This window comes from Brachionichthys hirsutus, chromosome 21, assembly GCF_040956055.1.
Source record: "Brachionichthys hirsutus isolate HB-005 chromosome 21, CSIRO-AGI_Bhir_v1, whole genome shotgun sequence".
NCBI classification, from domain to species: Eukaryota; Metazoa; Chordata; class Actinopteri; order Lophiiformes; family Brachionichthyidae; genus Brachionichthys; species Brachionichthys hirsutus.
In genome coordinates this window covers 2,219,497-2,235,351 of record NC_090917.1, presented here as the reverse complement: position 1 = coordinate 2,235,351, position 15,855 = coordinate 2,219,497, and the positions used below count along the sequence as shown (strand labels likewise).

General features: G+C 47.4%; 1 protein-coding gene across 1 annotated transcript in view; it reads right to left on the bottom strand.

The window, feature by feature from the left end:
* Positions 1-13,213, bottom strand: part of myo1d (myosin 1D) — a 28,291-nt gene extending 15,078 nt beyond the window's left edge. The window contains exons 1-10 of the mRNA XM_068754837.1: positions 13,119-13,213; positions 5,383-5,591; positions 4,826-4,919; positions 3,864-4,029; positions 3,450-3,545; positions 3,240-3,314; positions 2,432-2,635; positions 2,043-2,188; positions 1,819-1,933; positions 1,595-1,726 (exon numbers count right to left, since the gene is read on the bottom strand). Coding sequence (XP_068610938.1) covers positions 1,595-1,726; positions 1,819-1,933; positions 2,043-2,188; positions 2,432-2,635; positions 3,240-3,314; positions 3,450-3,545; positions 3,864-4,029; positions 4,826-4,919; positions 5,383-5,591; positions 13,119-13,213 — 1,332 coding nt within the window. The remainder of the gene's footprint in view (positions 1-1,594; positions 1,727-1,818; positions 1,934-2,042; positions 2,189-2,431; positions 2,636-3,239; positions 3,315-3,449; positions 3,546-3,863; positions 4,030-4,825; positions 4,920-5,382; positions 5,592-13,118) is intronic.
* Between the last annotated feature and the right edge of the window lie 2,642 nt (positions 13,214-15,855).

Sequence of the window (15,855 nt, the reverse complement as noted above, 5' to 3'; positions counted from 1 at the left end):
TATGAGCACAGCTAACACCCGTCGAACCGCCTCCACGCCGAGCTGATTCAGTAAGCTTTGATGACCTTGTGCCCCCCCCACCCCCCCCGGGAGCGAATCAACAGAGCACCTCCCTTTTTTTCCTCTCTTGACGCACATCCAACTCCCTTCCACCTTTGATTCCCAGCCTCTCCTCCTATCCCACCCTTCCCTCTCTCTTTCTCTCACTTCATTTCTTTCCCTCCCCACCTTCACATTTTCAGACAGGCTTTAAGAGATGTGACTTATGACGCTGGAGAGCAACGGTCGGTGTTCAAACTCCTGCAGAGCTCGAGTACACTTTGTTCCCTCGCAGCCTTTAAATACTCACAACTTGCGAAATGCCTCATTTGCATCACCGCTGTGGGTGAGGACGCCTATTTCGGATCACACTGATGTGCAGGGACACAATTTATCTTTTTTCTTTCTGTAATGAGCTTAATGTAGGAGAATTATGTGCACAAACATCAGGAAACAAGCACATTTACAGCATAAAGTGTTTATGAATACCAAATTAATACATTTCAGGACAACAGTCTCGTCTTCTTTAATCTAAATCAGGGGTGTCAAACCCGTCCGGTGGAGGGCCGAGACACTCCGGGTTTTCCTTCCAGCCGGCCAATAAAGCAGGTGATTGTAATTATCAACACCTCTGATTTGAGAGAAGGAACTCATTAGTGAGATCAGCTGCTGGAGAGATGGTTGGAAAGAAAACCTGGAGTGTCTCGGCCCTCCACTGGACAGGTTTGACACATGTGATCTAAATGGTAATACACACCATCTCTTCTGGCCAAAATGCCCCCTAGAGATCAACTTAAAGCCCCCAAAACATTTCACACTTGTTCCAGAAAATCGGTGCGTTTCAGAAAATGTACAGCTTCCGCCTAAGACTTCCCAACATTCATTTTCTCTGCATCTCTCCCTCTCTCTCTCCTCCGTTTATCCACTTGCTGCCCCTCATGAATTTGTAAATACGTCCGCCTGCATCTCGCAGCTTCCTCCTCCATTCTAACTAACGCAGCTCCGCACGCTTCCCATTGGCTGGCAGTGACATCACCGAGTGTCGGATCAGTCCTGCAAGCGTTTCGCTGACGCTGTCGCCCTCTAGTGGCCGCGAAGGATCCCGAACGGCATTTTTGACCACGTCTGACATCTGACTACACACGTCTGATCCCGAGCAGAGAGCTAGTTAGATTCTGCTTTGTCAGCCTTTACAAGCCATGAGACGAGACAGACCGTCGTCCTTCCTGATTATCAGAACCAACAGGATCCCGGTTGGATCTCCCATCACTGACGTTTCCTGGCAGCGTGGCGTCATCTGCCCTCTGGTGTTCTCAGGTTACTACAGCATCATCAGGCCTAGATGTTTATTTTAATGCTTGCTCAGCTTTTTCAGCGGTTTTCATCTTGCTGAAAATGCGTGATAAAAATTGCCAAGGAAAAAGAAGCACTGAAGCAGAGTGCTGCAGGAAACAGTCGTTAATATAATACAACCACAAACATCCCGAGTGTGATCAGATTCACGGAGCGCTTCCCACCTTGCGGCTGGTGTAGTGGGCGTGTTTGGCCAGTTTGCCATGAGACCCTGGAGGAAAACCTCATCCGTCACTTTGCCGACGTTCATGCAGGCTTCGTCGAGCACGGAGAAGATGCCCTTATGCTGCTGCTCCACCAGATCCACGATGATCTGGTTGTTGAAGTAATCGATCTACAAAAAGACAGAGAGGCTTGCTTTTAAATAGAGAGCAAAAATATACAGATTCCCACAGCAAAGGTAGGACCAAAAAGAAGTCCTCGTACGTGTTTCCAGGGGATCCCTTCTCGCTGGTACTCCTCCTGCTCCTGCTTCAGCACCAGCTGGATGAAAAGCTGCTGCAGCTTTTCATTACAGTAGTTGATGCAGAACTGTTCGAAGCTACGGGAAAGCACAGCACAGATCGTGTTAACTCTCATGAACTCCAGATGTGATAACGTGGACACCGAAGAGTTCCCCCCCAGATGTGCTTCTTCTGTCTCATTCACACCTGTTGTTCTGGAAAATCTCAAACCCGTAGATGTCCAGCACCCCGATGACCGTGTTCTTCCCGTGGACTCTGGCGTCGTAGTTTTTCACCTCGATGATGTCATTAATCCGCCCCACGATCCAGCAGAACAGACGCTCGTACATGGCCTGAGGACGACAGAAATATTAACAAACGACTGGTGTGGCGAGCTGGTGAGCAGGCGCCTCTCTCCGGGGGGGGGGGGGGGGGGGGGGGGGCACAATCAACATTAACAGGTGGGTCTACCGAGAGTGAAAAGGTCACGCCATCAGCCAACCAGCTTCAGCCACACGACCCACAGTGCTGGTCTTAAACCTGCCGTGCCTCTGAGCAGACGCCCCCCACCAACGTGTAATTCCTCCATCAGTCACCTTGGCTAGGGCATCCCGTCCGTAGCCGGCCTCCTGAGTCGTGTGCTGCTTCTCGATGACGTCCCGACCCGTGGCCACGGTGCGGTAAAGCAGAGCTTTCTCCACGTTTTCCTCTTTGGTGGACAGCAGCTCCCGGATCACGGACACCAGCTTAGAGTTCTCTATCAGCGTCACGTCGCCGTCCACCCCGAAAGTCAGGTTCCCCTAGCAGAGAGAGGAGAGGAAACAGCTCAACCATGTCTGTACGCTCATAGATTATGGTGGCATGTTGACTGAAAGGAACTGTCTCGTTAGGTCAAGCTCACAACTCCATAATTACACAAGTTGTGTACTCTAGATTTATTTGTTTGTATAAATTTAAAGAAAGAATATTTGCACAACAGCTTCTTCTGCAATTTCCTGATACCTATAAAGAAAGCTGTTAAAGCAGTGGCGGCTGGCCGATAGAGGGCGCCAGCGTGCCACCTTCCCCGGGTCACGCAGCAACACACACTAATATTGGTAATAATCACACTATTACATTAGAAAAGAGTTAATATTTGTACATTTTAAACCAAACTGAAAATCTGTGAAATATATTTGTCCTCCGTCTGTCTGGGGAAAGGAAGGAAAGGAAAGGAAAATAAGAATTATGTAACTATAAAGTAGGAATGGATTCTTGGTACCTTCACATGTCTGCATTAAATCATACTGGGATTACTATAATTATGTAGCTCTTCACTTTTAGAAATCAGGAACCTCTAAAGAGGCCGGCTTTAATGTTCTACAGATGCAGGATGGTGGCGAGGATCTTGTAAACAGTCTGAACCTCCTCCCCAGTGAAGCCGATCACCTTCATGGCGTCGGCCACGGCTTTGAAATCGGCACCGTCGTTAATGGAGGACTGAGGGAGAGAGAAGAGAGATGTCAGAGGAGGAGGACAGCAAAGCGCTGAAAGGATGTGAACCCTGTAATTAAATTTACAAGGCGGTGCTGGACTGTGATGTCGATGCTGGAGCACACGGCGTATACAAATTACCTTAATCTGACCTCCGACCTTGATGTAGTTGTAGGCACCCGGGTCCTTCTGGATGTAAAGCGAACGCAGAAGCGAATCCGGAGCTCCTCTGAGCAGCTGAAAGAGAGACTCGGATGCTCGGCGTGGATTCACATTCAACAACAAACAAACTGATGCGTACTCTCTGCGAATGCAAACAGGAACAAACCCCCACCTGGTAGAACGAGTGAAAGCTCCTCTCTCCTGATTGTTGGAAAATGACTCTCGACTGGGGGGGGGGGGGGAGCAACAGAAAACAAAGGGTTAATGCAACAGAACTCAACCCTGCAATATTCAAATGAGCATCCTTCTCCAGAGATGTGTGCACTCGGCCTAATAATCAACGACGCCGCCGGCGTCCTCGCCGTCGAGCAGCTGCCTGCGGCTCGCCGTTACCTTTTCCAGCAGGTAGTTGCTGATGTGGCCGCCGATGGGATCGCCCTTGAAGTCGAAGTTGATGTCCATGTACTTGCCGAAGCGGCTGGAGTTGTCGTTGCGGTTGGTCTTGGCATTCCCGAAGGCTTCCAGGACGCAGTTGGATTTAAGCAACATGTTTTTGACCCTGTAAGGAGGCGAGCATCACATTCCAGGTTAAGAAAGAAGCGCCTCGTGCACGTGGGCGTCGTCCTCGTGTCAAACTCATTAGATTAATCTGTTTTATTTTATCGGGTCGCGGGCCGTTTGACCTCAAATGTACTTCCTGTTCTTACTGACATTCAAACGCACTCCTCCTTTTCATCTTTATCAAGATGAAAAATAACCTGACTTATTTCTTCAAATCAAAGCTTATCTTTTGCTTTCTTTGGATTGTTTGTTTGTTTAGGTGAGGCCACACCCCCCTCATCGGGAACACCCTTATTCGCTTACATTTCCAACCATCGGCAACCCCCACATCCTGCGTGTGGGGGTCCACACCCACTCGGCTATCAGTGGTAACTTTTTCTCAGCATGGCCTGGGAGACTTTGACTACATTCATTCACTAGCTATGATAATGATTTACCTCCAACTACAATAAAATGTGAACAAACAGCAACACAGTTTCTGGTAGAAAATAAAGGACAACGTTGCCATGGTGGCATCGGGTACCACAAAGACTCGGGATCTGTTCATATGGGTAAAAACTCTGATTAGATATTGGGCGAGCATTTCCTGTGCGTTTAATGGTGGAGGTTAGGCATACTTTCAATTCTCAGGTGTATCCGGGCGTCTCTATGGCAGGTCTGTAATAAAATGAAGGATAATAAATCTATAAATAAGCGTCGCTATCTGATAATAACGCCGTCTAGTTGCCACGCCCAGCCTGCGCCCATATGCTGCAGCGTTTCCAGGTGCGACAGTGTCAATAGCAGCAGCTCACCTTTCAACCTCCGCCCTCTGATTGGGATTGGTGATAGCAGCAATGTATTGCATGATGTACTTGCTGGCCTCCGTCTTTCCTGCTCCACTCTCCCCTGCAGTTAAACACGCATGAAGAAGAAATAAAACAGAACCAAATAAGCAATGCCTATTTGTCCGATCAGCCTTTTCTGCTTCAGAGTAATAGAGCAAAGAAGCACATGAATTCTTAAAACCCAATCTGCAGCTTTATCTTTTCATAATGGAGAGATATAAACCAAATGTAAAATGCTGCAGTTCTGCCTCCGACCACTGAGCGGCGCTTAGTCCTCGTCTCGTTTCTCACAGAGCTTCCAGGAGTATTTGTTTCAGATTATTTTCCAACTCAACACAGTATGTTTCGCCTCTGGTACAAGTACATGAGGAAATAAAAGTTTATTATTATTATTATTAATTAGATTATACTGTATGAGGCAGAGAGATGAAAATGTGCTCGGAATAATATGATCCTAAACATGCAACAAGCATCTTTGTAAATTCAGTGCAACTCAAAAGGTGGGAGGGGGCTTCCCGCGTCACCTGAGATGACGATGCAGGTGTCTTTGTTCCTCCTCTTCATGGCTTTGTAAGCAGCATCAGCAACGGCGAAGAGGTGGGGCGGCCTCTCGTACAGCTCGCGGCCCTTGTACTGCTCGACGGCGTCGCGGCCATAGATGTTCATGGCACGGTAAGGGTTGACGGAAACCACCACCTCTCCGATGTAGCTGTAGATCCTTCCCTTCTCGAACCTGGGGAGACGCACCGGGCGGCAGGTCAGGAACGTGATCAACTCCGATATGGAAGGAAGATACTAATATTTAAATTCGGATGCTTTTGCATCATTTGGGGATAAAAATTCACTGTGAGCTTTTCATTTTTTAATAGTACAGAAGTTTAATAATTTCATTATATGTGATATTATGGTCACTGACATTCCGACAAACTTCAAAAGTAGCGTTATTAACAGTCTACAAATGTTCATTGTGATGACAACACTCGACTGCTCCGAATAAACTAATCACTAGCCGTTATCAATAGGTTAAGATCAGATGTTCAAACAGAACATCTGATGTAAATCGTGAGATTGGTCTCCATCTCTTCAAGGGCAGCAGTTTCACAGGCGGCTGTTAATCAACCCCCCACCCCCCGTCAATAAGGAGGCCCTGATATGAAACACTACAGATGTGTCAATAAGGATCCAGTTTATCCCCGTCCGAACTATTTGTGCTCACGCAGCAGCGTTGTACCTCAGGGCGAGATTCCAACATGGCATCAGGGGCCATTGCTCGTACCTTCCCTGCAGCAAATCTGCGTTTGGGCGTTCATGTCCGACGACTTCAGGCTCCACTTGTTCACTTTGTCCTTGTGTCACTAAGGATTTGCTTTTTAAAGATAAACGCTGTTATTACTACACTATTTTAAGATATTCTGCCGTCTCTCTCTCTCTCTCTCTCTCCCTCTCCCTCTCTCCCAGGCCGCCACCCTGACTTCCTTCCTCTCCACCAAAGCGGTCTTGGATCCCGGCTCCTCCTGACAGAAGAATGGCGTCTTTCTTCTCGGCCGCTGCAAGAGCGAAACCGTATCGTTGGAAAACCGTCCCGCCGGGTCTACGAGGAGGAACGGCGACCGCGGCTTTGATCCGACTGCCACCTAAACTCAATGCAACCTTGAAGACTTGTTTTTAAATAGAAAGCTGAAGTCGCAGCAACGCCACAAACAGGAGGCGTGCATGACCTCATCCATGCGCGTCGGATCTCACGCCGTGCGTCAGGACGTGCGTAAACCGCCACTGAGTTCCGGTGTGTGCTGGACAGAGTGGGACAAGCGTGGGACAGAGTGGGACAGCGTGGGACAGAGTGGGACAGAGTGGGACAGAGTGGGACAGAGGACAATTCCACACGTTGAAGGTGACCCGTCTCCCATCTCAGCGGCGCGTGAGGAAAACCGTGTGGAATAAACCCGCTCACAAAGCTGAGCATCTGTGCCAACATAAAGAGCCGCTGTGTGCCGCCCTCCCCGCCGTCAGGAGGCCGGCGAGTGCCCGCTCCATTGTTTCCAAAGTCAAACGGAGGCCTTTATCTGAGTAAGGCCCCCCCCATCTCCCCCCAGCGTGGGCCGACACTGCAAGCTGCCTACCTGACACACGGGCATAACGGCCTCCGGAGATGCTGAGTCGTGATTCATGGGTGTCGGGGGGGGGGGTTAACTCGCCCCAAACGCTGACTTTAAAAAGTCTCTGCTTCAGAACGAGTTCAGATGAAGGGACGCGGTTAAAGGGAGAGGAGCGTCGAACCCGCTGGAGCGCGTCGACAGGTCCAGCTGTTCTCCGCCCACGTTTAGGAGGATTTAGCTGAACACACAGAGATTACAGAACCTCACGGGTCATGACAACCTTGGACAAAATGCTATTTATAGATGCGTGGAGGATGAGTCAGATTCCACAAAAAAGCAAAAAGGTAACATGGTTCCTGCGTCCTTTGAAACGACACCCATGTAGAGACGTTCAAACGCCGACTGCAGAATCAGCACTCCGCCCCTCCAGATGGGAACCGAAGAGCGAAGCAGGGCCCGACCGCCGTCTCCACTGGCGTTCGGGTTGGGCCTTTTCTACGGTTAGCTGAAGCCGGAGCGCCGCAGATTTATGGCATTTTCTCACCCGCGGTCCCGCCCAGCTATTCCCCACAAAGAAAAGGTTCCAGAAAGATTTGAACGCGACTAGAATAATGAACAACAAGAGCTAACAAAGACGATTCGGAGGAAGGACTAACAGAATTAATTTGTCGGGCTCTCTCATTGCTCGAGCTGAGCCGGCATCGTCACCTTTGAACTTCAGGGGCATTGTGGGAATTATTAAGGGAGATAATCTGCATCTGTTCCACTTCTAGATCACAGTTCATCACCATCACTGCTCTCGTTCGGACGAATGGAAAACTGGAAAACTGAATTTAACCGTAATGAAAAGCCGATGAGGGCTTAGGCAAACTTTTAAAGCCGCAGCGATTACCGAGAGGGCTGGAAATGAATGTTATTGTTTGAATCGCTGCTCAAGACGATGTGCCAAACATCTGGATGTTCAGACGCTTTAATGGCTCAGGGATATAACGTCACAGATTTTTGCCCAGTTTCAGAGGTCTCTCCGCTAGGGAAAGACTAGCTTTTGTGCCTGTGCACCCAAACCCAAACATCGACTGGATGATTCCTCCCGCGGCTCTAGATGAAGGGAGTTTTGCTGATTTCTGTGTAAACGCGGCTTCTGATTGTGCGTTATTTGTGGTGAGAAGGGATCAACTCATCATCTCTATGACAGCAGCTCCTCCTCCTCCAGGGCCAAGCTGAGGTCCATCATCTCATGATACCATTTCAATTATTAGGACACACTTGAAATCATATATATAAAAACAAAGGAGTGTTGCTCTTCTTCACCTCTTCATCACTAATGGCTCCTTCAGCTGTCTGGGCTCTGCATTAGTGCGAACCAGCAGACGGTCGGGCCCCATCAACACATAATACATCCAAGCCTCTCCTAAAATCACTGGAGGTCGTCTCTCTGCCACTAAAACAGCATCCAGTCTGCGAGAGGGGAGTCGGTTACGTAACACTTTCATGCAGGGCGCACTGCTGTGCTTAAACGTAAAATAAAAAGTAATTGCGTGTTTCACGAGCTTTCTGACAAATATATTCCCCAAACAAAGCCCAGAAGTAAAAGCGATACCTTCGACCAACCCTTGAGTCAATCGAACCTTGTTTTACGGAACCCGTCGTGTCCTCTGCAGGACTCGAAAAAAAAGTCGTTTTTAAGTTGTAACTTAAAGCACACTGGGGGGACAAAGCGTTCCTCCCGTTCGTGCTACAGGATGTTCCCATATAGCTGGCAGGCCTGGGTGCTCGGAGAAAATTGGAGCCATGTGTCAACAGCCTGGCTGCAGATCAGCTGGTTGACCCTCCTTTATTTGCAGACTGGGATCGCAGCCCGGCAACCACGACCCTTCACTCACACACACACACACACACACACATTATATGTAATGCTGTAACACACTGGGCTGCAGCAGATGATGTAAAAAAAAATCTGATTGGGCTGCGCTGTGAAAAGGGATGACTGGACAAGTTTGGAGAGTCAACAGAGAGAAAAATAATAACTGAACAAAACCAAAATAACCAGACATGACTCAAAATGCTATTTCAGGAAGGCTCAGCGATTTCTAAAAAAGGTCAAAGAAGGACAAGGAAGAGCTCGAAAAATATACAGATGGACAAAAAACACTATGAGGGTCGACAGCAAGAGGGAAAATGCAAAGAGGATCATAATAATGGTATTACTGATCAACATGTACTCAATGATCGTATATTGCATTGTTATAAATTGTTAATACTCATGCATGAGCAGCACTTTACCATACGGTCAACGTGGAGCTCGTCCTTTAGGCTCGCTGGTTAGTTGTGATGGAACACGAGGATCCTCCCTCAGGGCTCCACAGATGAATTACCGGTACAATAGTTAATTAATTTGTTTTGTTTCCTGTCACCATGGAAACATCTGCTGCCTTACCTTCAACCCACAGCTTTGCTCAGCCATTACTCGTGATGTGCAGCCAATCACAGAACGCTGTAGTCAGCACATTGCTGATTTATAAGAGCTTATAATACAATGTTAAAAAGCATTTAAACCTAACTTGAGGTGGGGAGGGCGGGGGGGGGGGGGCTGCTCCTGTCAGAATAATCTAAATACCATTTTAAAGGTTTATTCTAGCAAAGCGACCAAAATCCTTGACCCGAGCTGAGATACTCTCCACGACCGCCTCGCAAATGGCCAAAATGAGCGTTGAGTAGTGGCAGGGAACGATCCAGCTCATCGTGTCATCCGAGAGGTGCGAGGCACCGGCCGTGAAAGCGAGTGGGCCGATCCACACCCACCAGGGCTCAGAGCACAGCTCTAACAGGCGTTTAAGGAAACAGCACGTCGCTGAGGGCGACGTCATTTACACCTACGACACGAACACAAAAGGAACATCATGAGAGGTTCCCTCAAAAATAAAACGAATGTTATTACCGTGGATGACGTGCAACACTTTGCACCGCGTCTTGTGTGGGTGATTTCTGTGGGAAGCTCTGCCTGGACAATCTTGCAGGCAGAAACATGAATGAATGAACCCAAGATAAAATGCAGATTTTGCTAACCAAGCTATGCAAGGCTACTTCTGACCGCCAATAAGAGGAAAAACCTGAATAGCGTGGTTGGGATTAGATCATCTCAAAGGTCCAGTGCCCCATATCTTCGTCTTTGCATCAGTGTATGAACACGTCGGTCAAAATAATGCGTTCTGCACATGGTCTTTGGTTTTATTACTGCTCCTTGTATAAAAAAAACGAAACAAATATGACCTTTGGCTAAAATATTTATTTGCTTTGGAGGCGCAAGTGATGCAGAAATGTATCGGGACATGGAAAATACCACCAGTATCAAGTCTGGAGGCTTATTTGTTCAACTATTCTCACAGGAGTACAAAGTCTGACCCTCGACTTTTGGGTTTTCTTATTGGCACGCCTGATTCTACCTGAGCCACTGGGTACTTTGATCCCTCTCTTTCTTCCTCCCGCAGGGATAAACAAAGAAAGAAAGCGGGGTTGTCCCTTTCTTACCACACCTCTTCTGGTGCAGAGTAATTTCCTGGTCAAACACAAGACAGATATCGAGGGAATAAACTTAACTTGTTCTGAGAGTTCTAGAACTCTTAGGAGTGTGCGTAGAAAAGCAACCGAGGGTTAAAACCTGCCTCCCCACATTGGACGGCTCCACGAACCCAGAAGAGGAGCTACAGGAAACAATGAAATGTGAGGAGCAAAGACCAAAGGAAATGCCCGCCCTCCCGCCTCGTTGGCCCGTTGACTCCCATCGGAGACTTCCGTTCCAAAGTTCTCTTTGACTCCCAATTGAAGGTCTTAAAGGTCAAATTAAAGCCAAACAAACTGGAGCTTTCACAAATGTAACACAACATTTGACTTCTCAGACTGTTCTGGGTGAGGGGGGGTTCACCTGGTTACTTTGGCCTCCAGACTTGGGACAAAACTGTTTCCAGTAAGCCCTTTATTGCAGTCTGAATTTAAAAAAGGTAAAGGCGGACTGTTCCAGGTCATCTTCATCCAAGTCTTCCTCAGAGCTCTTGCGACAGACACCTAATCCCTATGATTTGTTGGGGAACTCCTTCAGATGCTTGACTTGCTGCGTCCCCCAAGGGCATCAATCAAGTATCAATTTAGGGAAGGAATAAACGAACGCAGCATTAAAGTAATAATTCCACTGCTACTTCTGTTTGGCCTGCGACGGTATGTTCCCTCTCATGACTCACTTTTAATGACATACGCGAGTAGATTCCTCGACATGAACGCAGGTTGGCTGTGCAGTTTCAGTCTGGGAAGTCTTATCAACTGTCTGGACAATTTAGGCTAACCCCCCCCCCCCCCCCCCCCAAAAAGACCCTCCTGGAATTTAGTTTCAGCTTTTATCCTACCAGACATCTCTACGAAGAGATGGGGCATCTGCCGGGCGCTCTGGGAAAACGGGTCACACAGTTCAACCTCAAGTCAAACAAAGTGAACGTCAAATCAAACAAGCATGCCCCCCCCCCCCTCCCCCACCACCCACCCACGAGGGGAAGCGAGCAATCTTGTCCAAATCATGGTTCATATGCAGCCACTGGGAGACTTGATTGCCGACTCAACATGTTTAATGACACAAGTAGAAATCCCCATGTGCAGTAGCGCAATCCAGTTAATTGAGATCCAAATTCTGGGATGGGGGGGGGGGGGGGGGGGGGGGGGTGTTACTAAATGTAGCTGCACTCCAAAGTTTTAGCTTCCGACTCACTTCAAATAAAACTATTTTGGGATTTTCACAAGTCCTCAAAGAGCGATTCAGCGTTTGGTGCCTTTCAATGAGCGAGACTGATGGAAGCACACAAAAAGCCCTTCCAGCAGCCGAGTGACATCGATGCATGCGAGGCTCACCTCCCACATGCAGTGTAAAACACACCCGGGGGAGACGTGCAGACACGGCCCACGCCTCCTTGTTTTTGGATAATGGCGACAGGACAAATGGAGATCATTTGATGCCTCACGCCCTCCTTCAAGCGGCCTCCTCCCGCCCCAGACGCCGGGAAAAGGAGCAGAAAGGAAGCATTCACGGCCGGGGCACACCCTCCACAAATAACAGTCTGCACATGCCGTTTCTGGGACGAGCCGTCTGGCTGGAGGGAGAACGAATAGGGGAGCGACGGGAATATGAGGCCTTGATCAGGTTGATCTGAGGTCTTGCTGACCGGCTGCCAGAGCTACTGTACACAACAAAGCCAGAAGTTGTTTTCTGCATTTTAAAGCCATCTCTAACAGCCGGAGTATATTATACACAACCTTTATATCTGTAAGATATATTACTTTATATTTGTCCTTGTTCAAGAACGAAACAACGGAAGAGAAATATCCAAATATTTATTGCGCCCGTCATTACTGGCAGAGCGACGACCACAGTGCACCGGGATTAGAAGGAAAATGCTGTTTACAGACCAATAAATCTCATTTTAATCATTTTTAATATATCTTGCTTCATCCTCCAAACCACCAGGCCACTATAAAGACGACTTTAACTCATTATTATTATTATTATCATGATTAAAAACTAATTAATTACGTTTTAGATCTACAGAAAGCGGCACCGATGCCTTTTTAACATCTCCTGCTGCAAAGGTCCTCAGATCCAGCAGAACACGTCATTAAAAGTTCGCACGTTAATCGTGAATGGGAAAACAAAACGCGCCGTCAACGCACAAACGCGTCTCCATTCAGGACGCACAGCTCGACGTCATGTTTGGCTCGGAGCCACTGACAACTCAGCTGTGAGAAACCGGCGTGTGCGTGGGTGCGTGCGTGTGCGCGTGTGCGCGCGCCGTTTGGGTGGAGTCTCTTGCAGCATTTTTCAGAGTGAATTACCGGTTTGGACAGGAGTTGCCAGCGCAGAGATTTCACGTGACGCACAGGTGGACTGAGTGAACTGAAAGTTATCGACCCCCCCCCCGTGTTGCCATGTCGGGCAGCCTTGCGCCTCCGTTTCGGCTGAACTGAAATGGCTCTTAATGAGCTCCAGGTAGCGCACCTGTAGGAGGCTAAAAACGACGCTCGGTGAACGACGCCTGCGCACGGACGTAAACCGGCACTTTCTCTCGTCCTCGTGCGCATTACGCACTCAGTTACTTCCCCCCCCAAAGGTGAATGGCTGTCCTTACCTGAGTTTCAGGTTCGCCATAAATTCTTCCATAGACACATTATCCAAAAGCACGAAGTCGGCTTTTCCATATTCCAGGCTCTCGTGCTCCGCCATGACGCTGCTTGTATTCCCGAGGCGCGTCCGGAGTGGAAACTGAATTCAACAAGCTTTTTTCAGACAGAAGGTGGACATTGGCGGACCTCCTCTTCCCCCCCCCTCCCCCTCTTCCCCCTCCTCCTCCTCCTCCTCCTCCTCAGTGGACAGCTGTGAGGTCGCTGCGCGTCGTCATTCGTGCGTAAAAGTCCAAGCTACACTTTCAGTCATAAAGTCAAGCAAGAAAAATATGAATTAGAGTGTAAACGAAGACAAACGGGTTTCCTCTTAAAAGCTTTTGTGTCATAAATAAATCACAAAATAACCTCTTTACCGGAACGCGTCCTCATCCCGTTACACCGTGCGCCATCTCCGACCGGTTTTTCCTGGAGTTTCTATCCTGCGGTCCGGAGGCGAGCAATGCACCAATCGGATTGAAGCCGCCTCTCTCAAGCCCCGCCCCGCTGCCCTGCGGTGAGGCGTCGGTCAAACTGCTGGCCCGGTGTGCGTGAGCCGAGACGCGCATAGTTGGAGACCGCAGCGCCTCCGTTCCTCTTACATACTTCAGCGGTGACGCGGCCACCTCTAAGTTGTAAAACTCGCTTCATGTTGTTTTTTTTTTTTATGCCCACTCTTACCATAAAAGGAAAAACGGGGGCTCAACATTTATTTTCTCAATGGGATAGGAATTAATAAAAAATATATTGAGAGTCCAGCGGAGATTGTTTCTGACTGTCTCTGAGCTTCCATCTCTTTTTATTTTAATTTATTTTATTATTACCTTCGACCTGGATGAGGGCGCCTGTTTGAAAGTTCCTTTACCGGGAGCTGGACTCCGGTGTGCTGCTCGTTATCCACCGGGATTACAACGATGTTCAGGCGCCACCTTCTGTGAAACGGTGGCAACTACCCCTATTTTTAAATCGATGTATTCAGAATTGCATTTTTTATATTATGCAACACATTGCCAGATTCCTTGATTAATTATAATCTGTGTTTTATTCAAATTGGGCGATTTAAATAAATACATTATTTTTATTTATAGGGATTTCAGAGATGAAGTTGCTGAGGTTCTCCTTGGGAGTGACCAGGATTAGAAATGAGACAATAAGAGGGACAGTGAAGGTTAGACGTTTTGGAGACAAGGTCAGAGAGGACAGACTTTGATGGTTTGGACATGTCCAGAGGAGAGACGGGGACTATATCTGTAGGAGGATGCTGAGGATGGAACTGCCAGGGAAGAGGAGAAGATGGGCGTATAGTGAGGGAGGACGATGCAGAGGACAGGGTGAAGTGGAGAACGTTGGTTTGCTGTGGCGACCCCTCACGGGACAAGACGAGGGTAACAAACGGGGCATTTAATTGATTACACTATCAAATTTGAGTCAAAGTAATGAACATTTAAAACAAAAACAAAAATGTATATGGCTGTCTATGCAGTTCATTGGTGCAGCGACCAATTACAGAATAATTATCGATCAAACGGCTGCTCCGTTAATCGCTTTGTTCTATCCTTACATCTTAAACACAGCGACTAAGTTATTCAGGAAAAAGTTCCGTTTTTCCTGCCCCACAGATTTGATCCAGCCTTGCATCTGAAAAAGAAGAAGCAAAACTGTGTTCAAACGTGAGTTTGTCACACATAATTGGTTTTAATATAAAGTTCTTTTCCCTTTGTAAGTTCAACGCGACTGAAACTCAGCACAGTTCTGTCATCTGGAAAAAGAAAAAACTTCTGCTGCATAATGCACGACTTTCATGATCTCTCTCTGCCTTCCGGCCTAAACAGAACTCAATTCTCCCGCTCGGCTCAAGATGAATGTGTCACAGCGCAGCCACAGCTATAAAGGCCATCTGGGGGAAACAGCAGTCGCACAATAGCTGCGTAAAAGACGACATTTCTATGGCTTCTCACAGTCAGTGAAGGATAATCGCATAAAACTTAATATCATCTTTCTGAGCAACATTAAATTTATGAGCAGATGTCTGGAGGTTTTTTTTCTGTCAAATACCGTAATTAATGGTCTATTATTTTTTTTTACTTAAATGTATTAACTCGTAATGAATACAGAAAAAGTAAACTTAAGCAAAAATAAAGTTTCACGCAAAATCACATTTATGTTAAAGGACGGTTAAAGTGAATTAATAAACATATTAAACAAATTTGCACATCTGCTGCTGCTTGGATTGATTTTTGTAACGCAGCAGATAACTGTGGTAAATGAATTGCAATCCAGATGCATTGTGGGCAAAATCTGACAAAGCATGTATGAAATATGATATAAAACATTATCATTAGACAGACAAAATAAAACAAAAACATCTGTGATTCATTTTTAATTGCTGATTCAGTCTCCTGCTCTTGAATCGCTTTATGCACATCTGTATAAAACTACAGTCAGTAACTAATGCAAGTTTAACAGCGCGTCTCTGCCACTCAGCTGAGTGTGACTTTCCACAGACTGGTTGCAAACGTAGAAATACTATGGCGACACCAGAGTTAGAGTCAAACTTGACTTCTGTTACTACACTAACATGCAGATGCTGGACATGATGTTCCACAGTGTTGTAACAGTCCCTGTTGCTATGGAGAACCTATCAGCATCCTGTTTGTAAGAGATAAAGAACACAGCACCGTTGGATTCTTTCCGCTCTTTGACGTA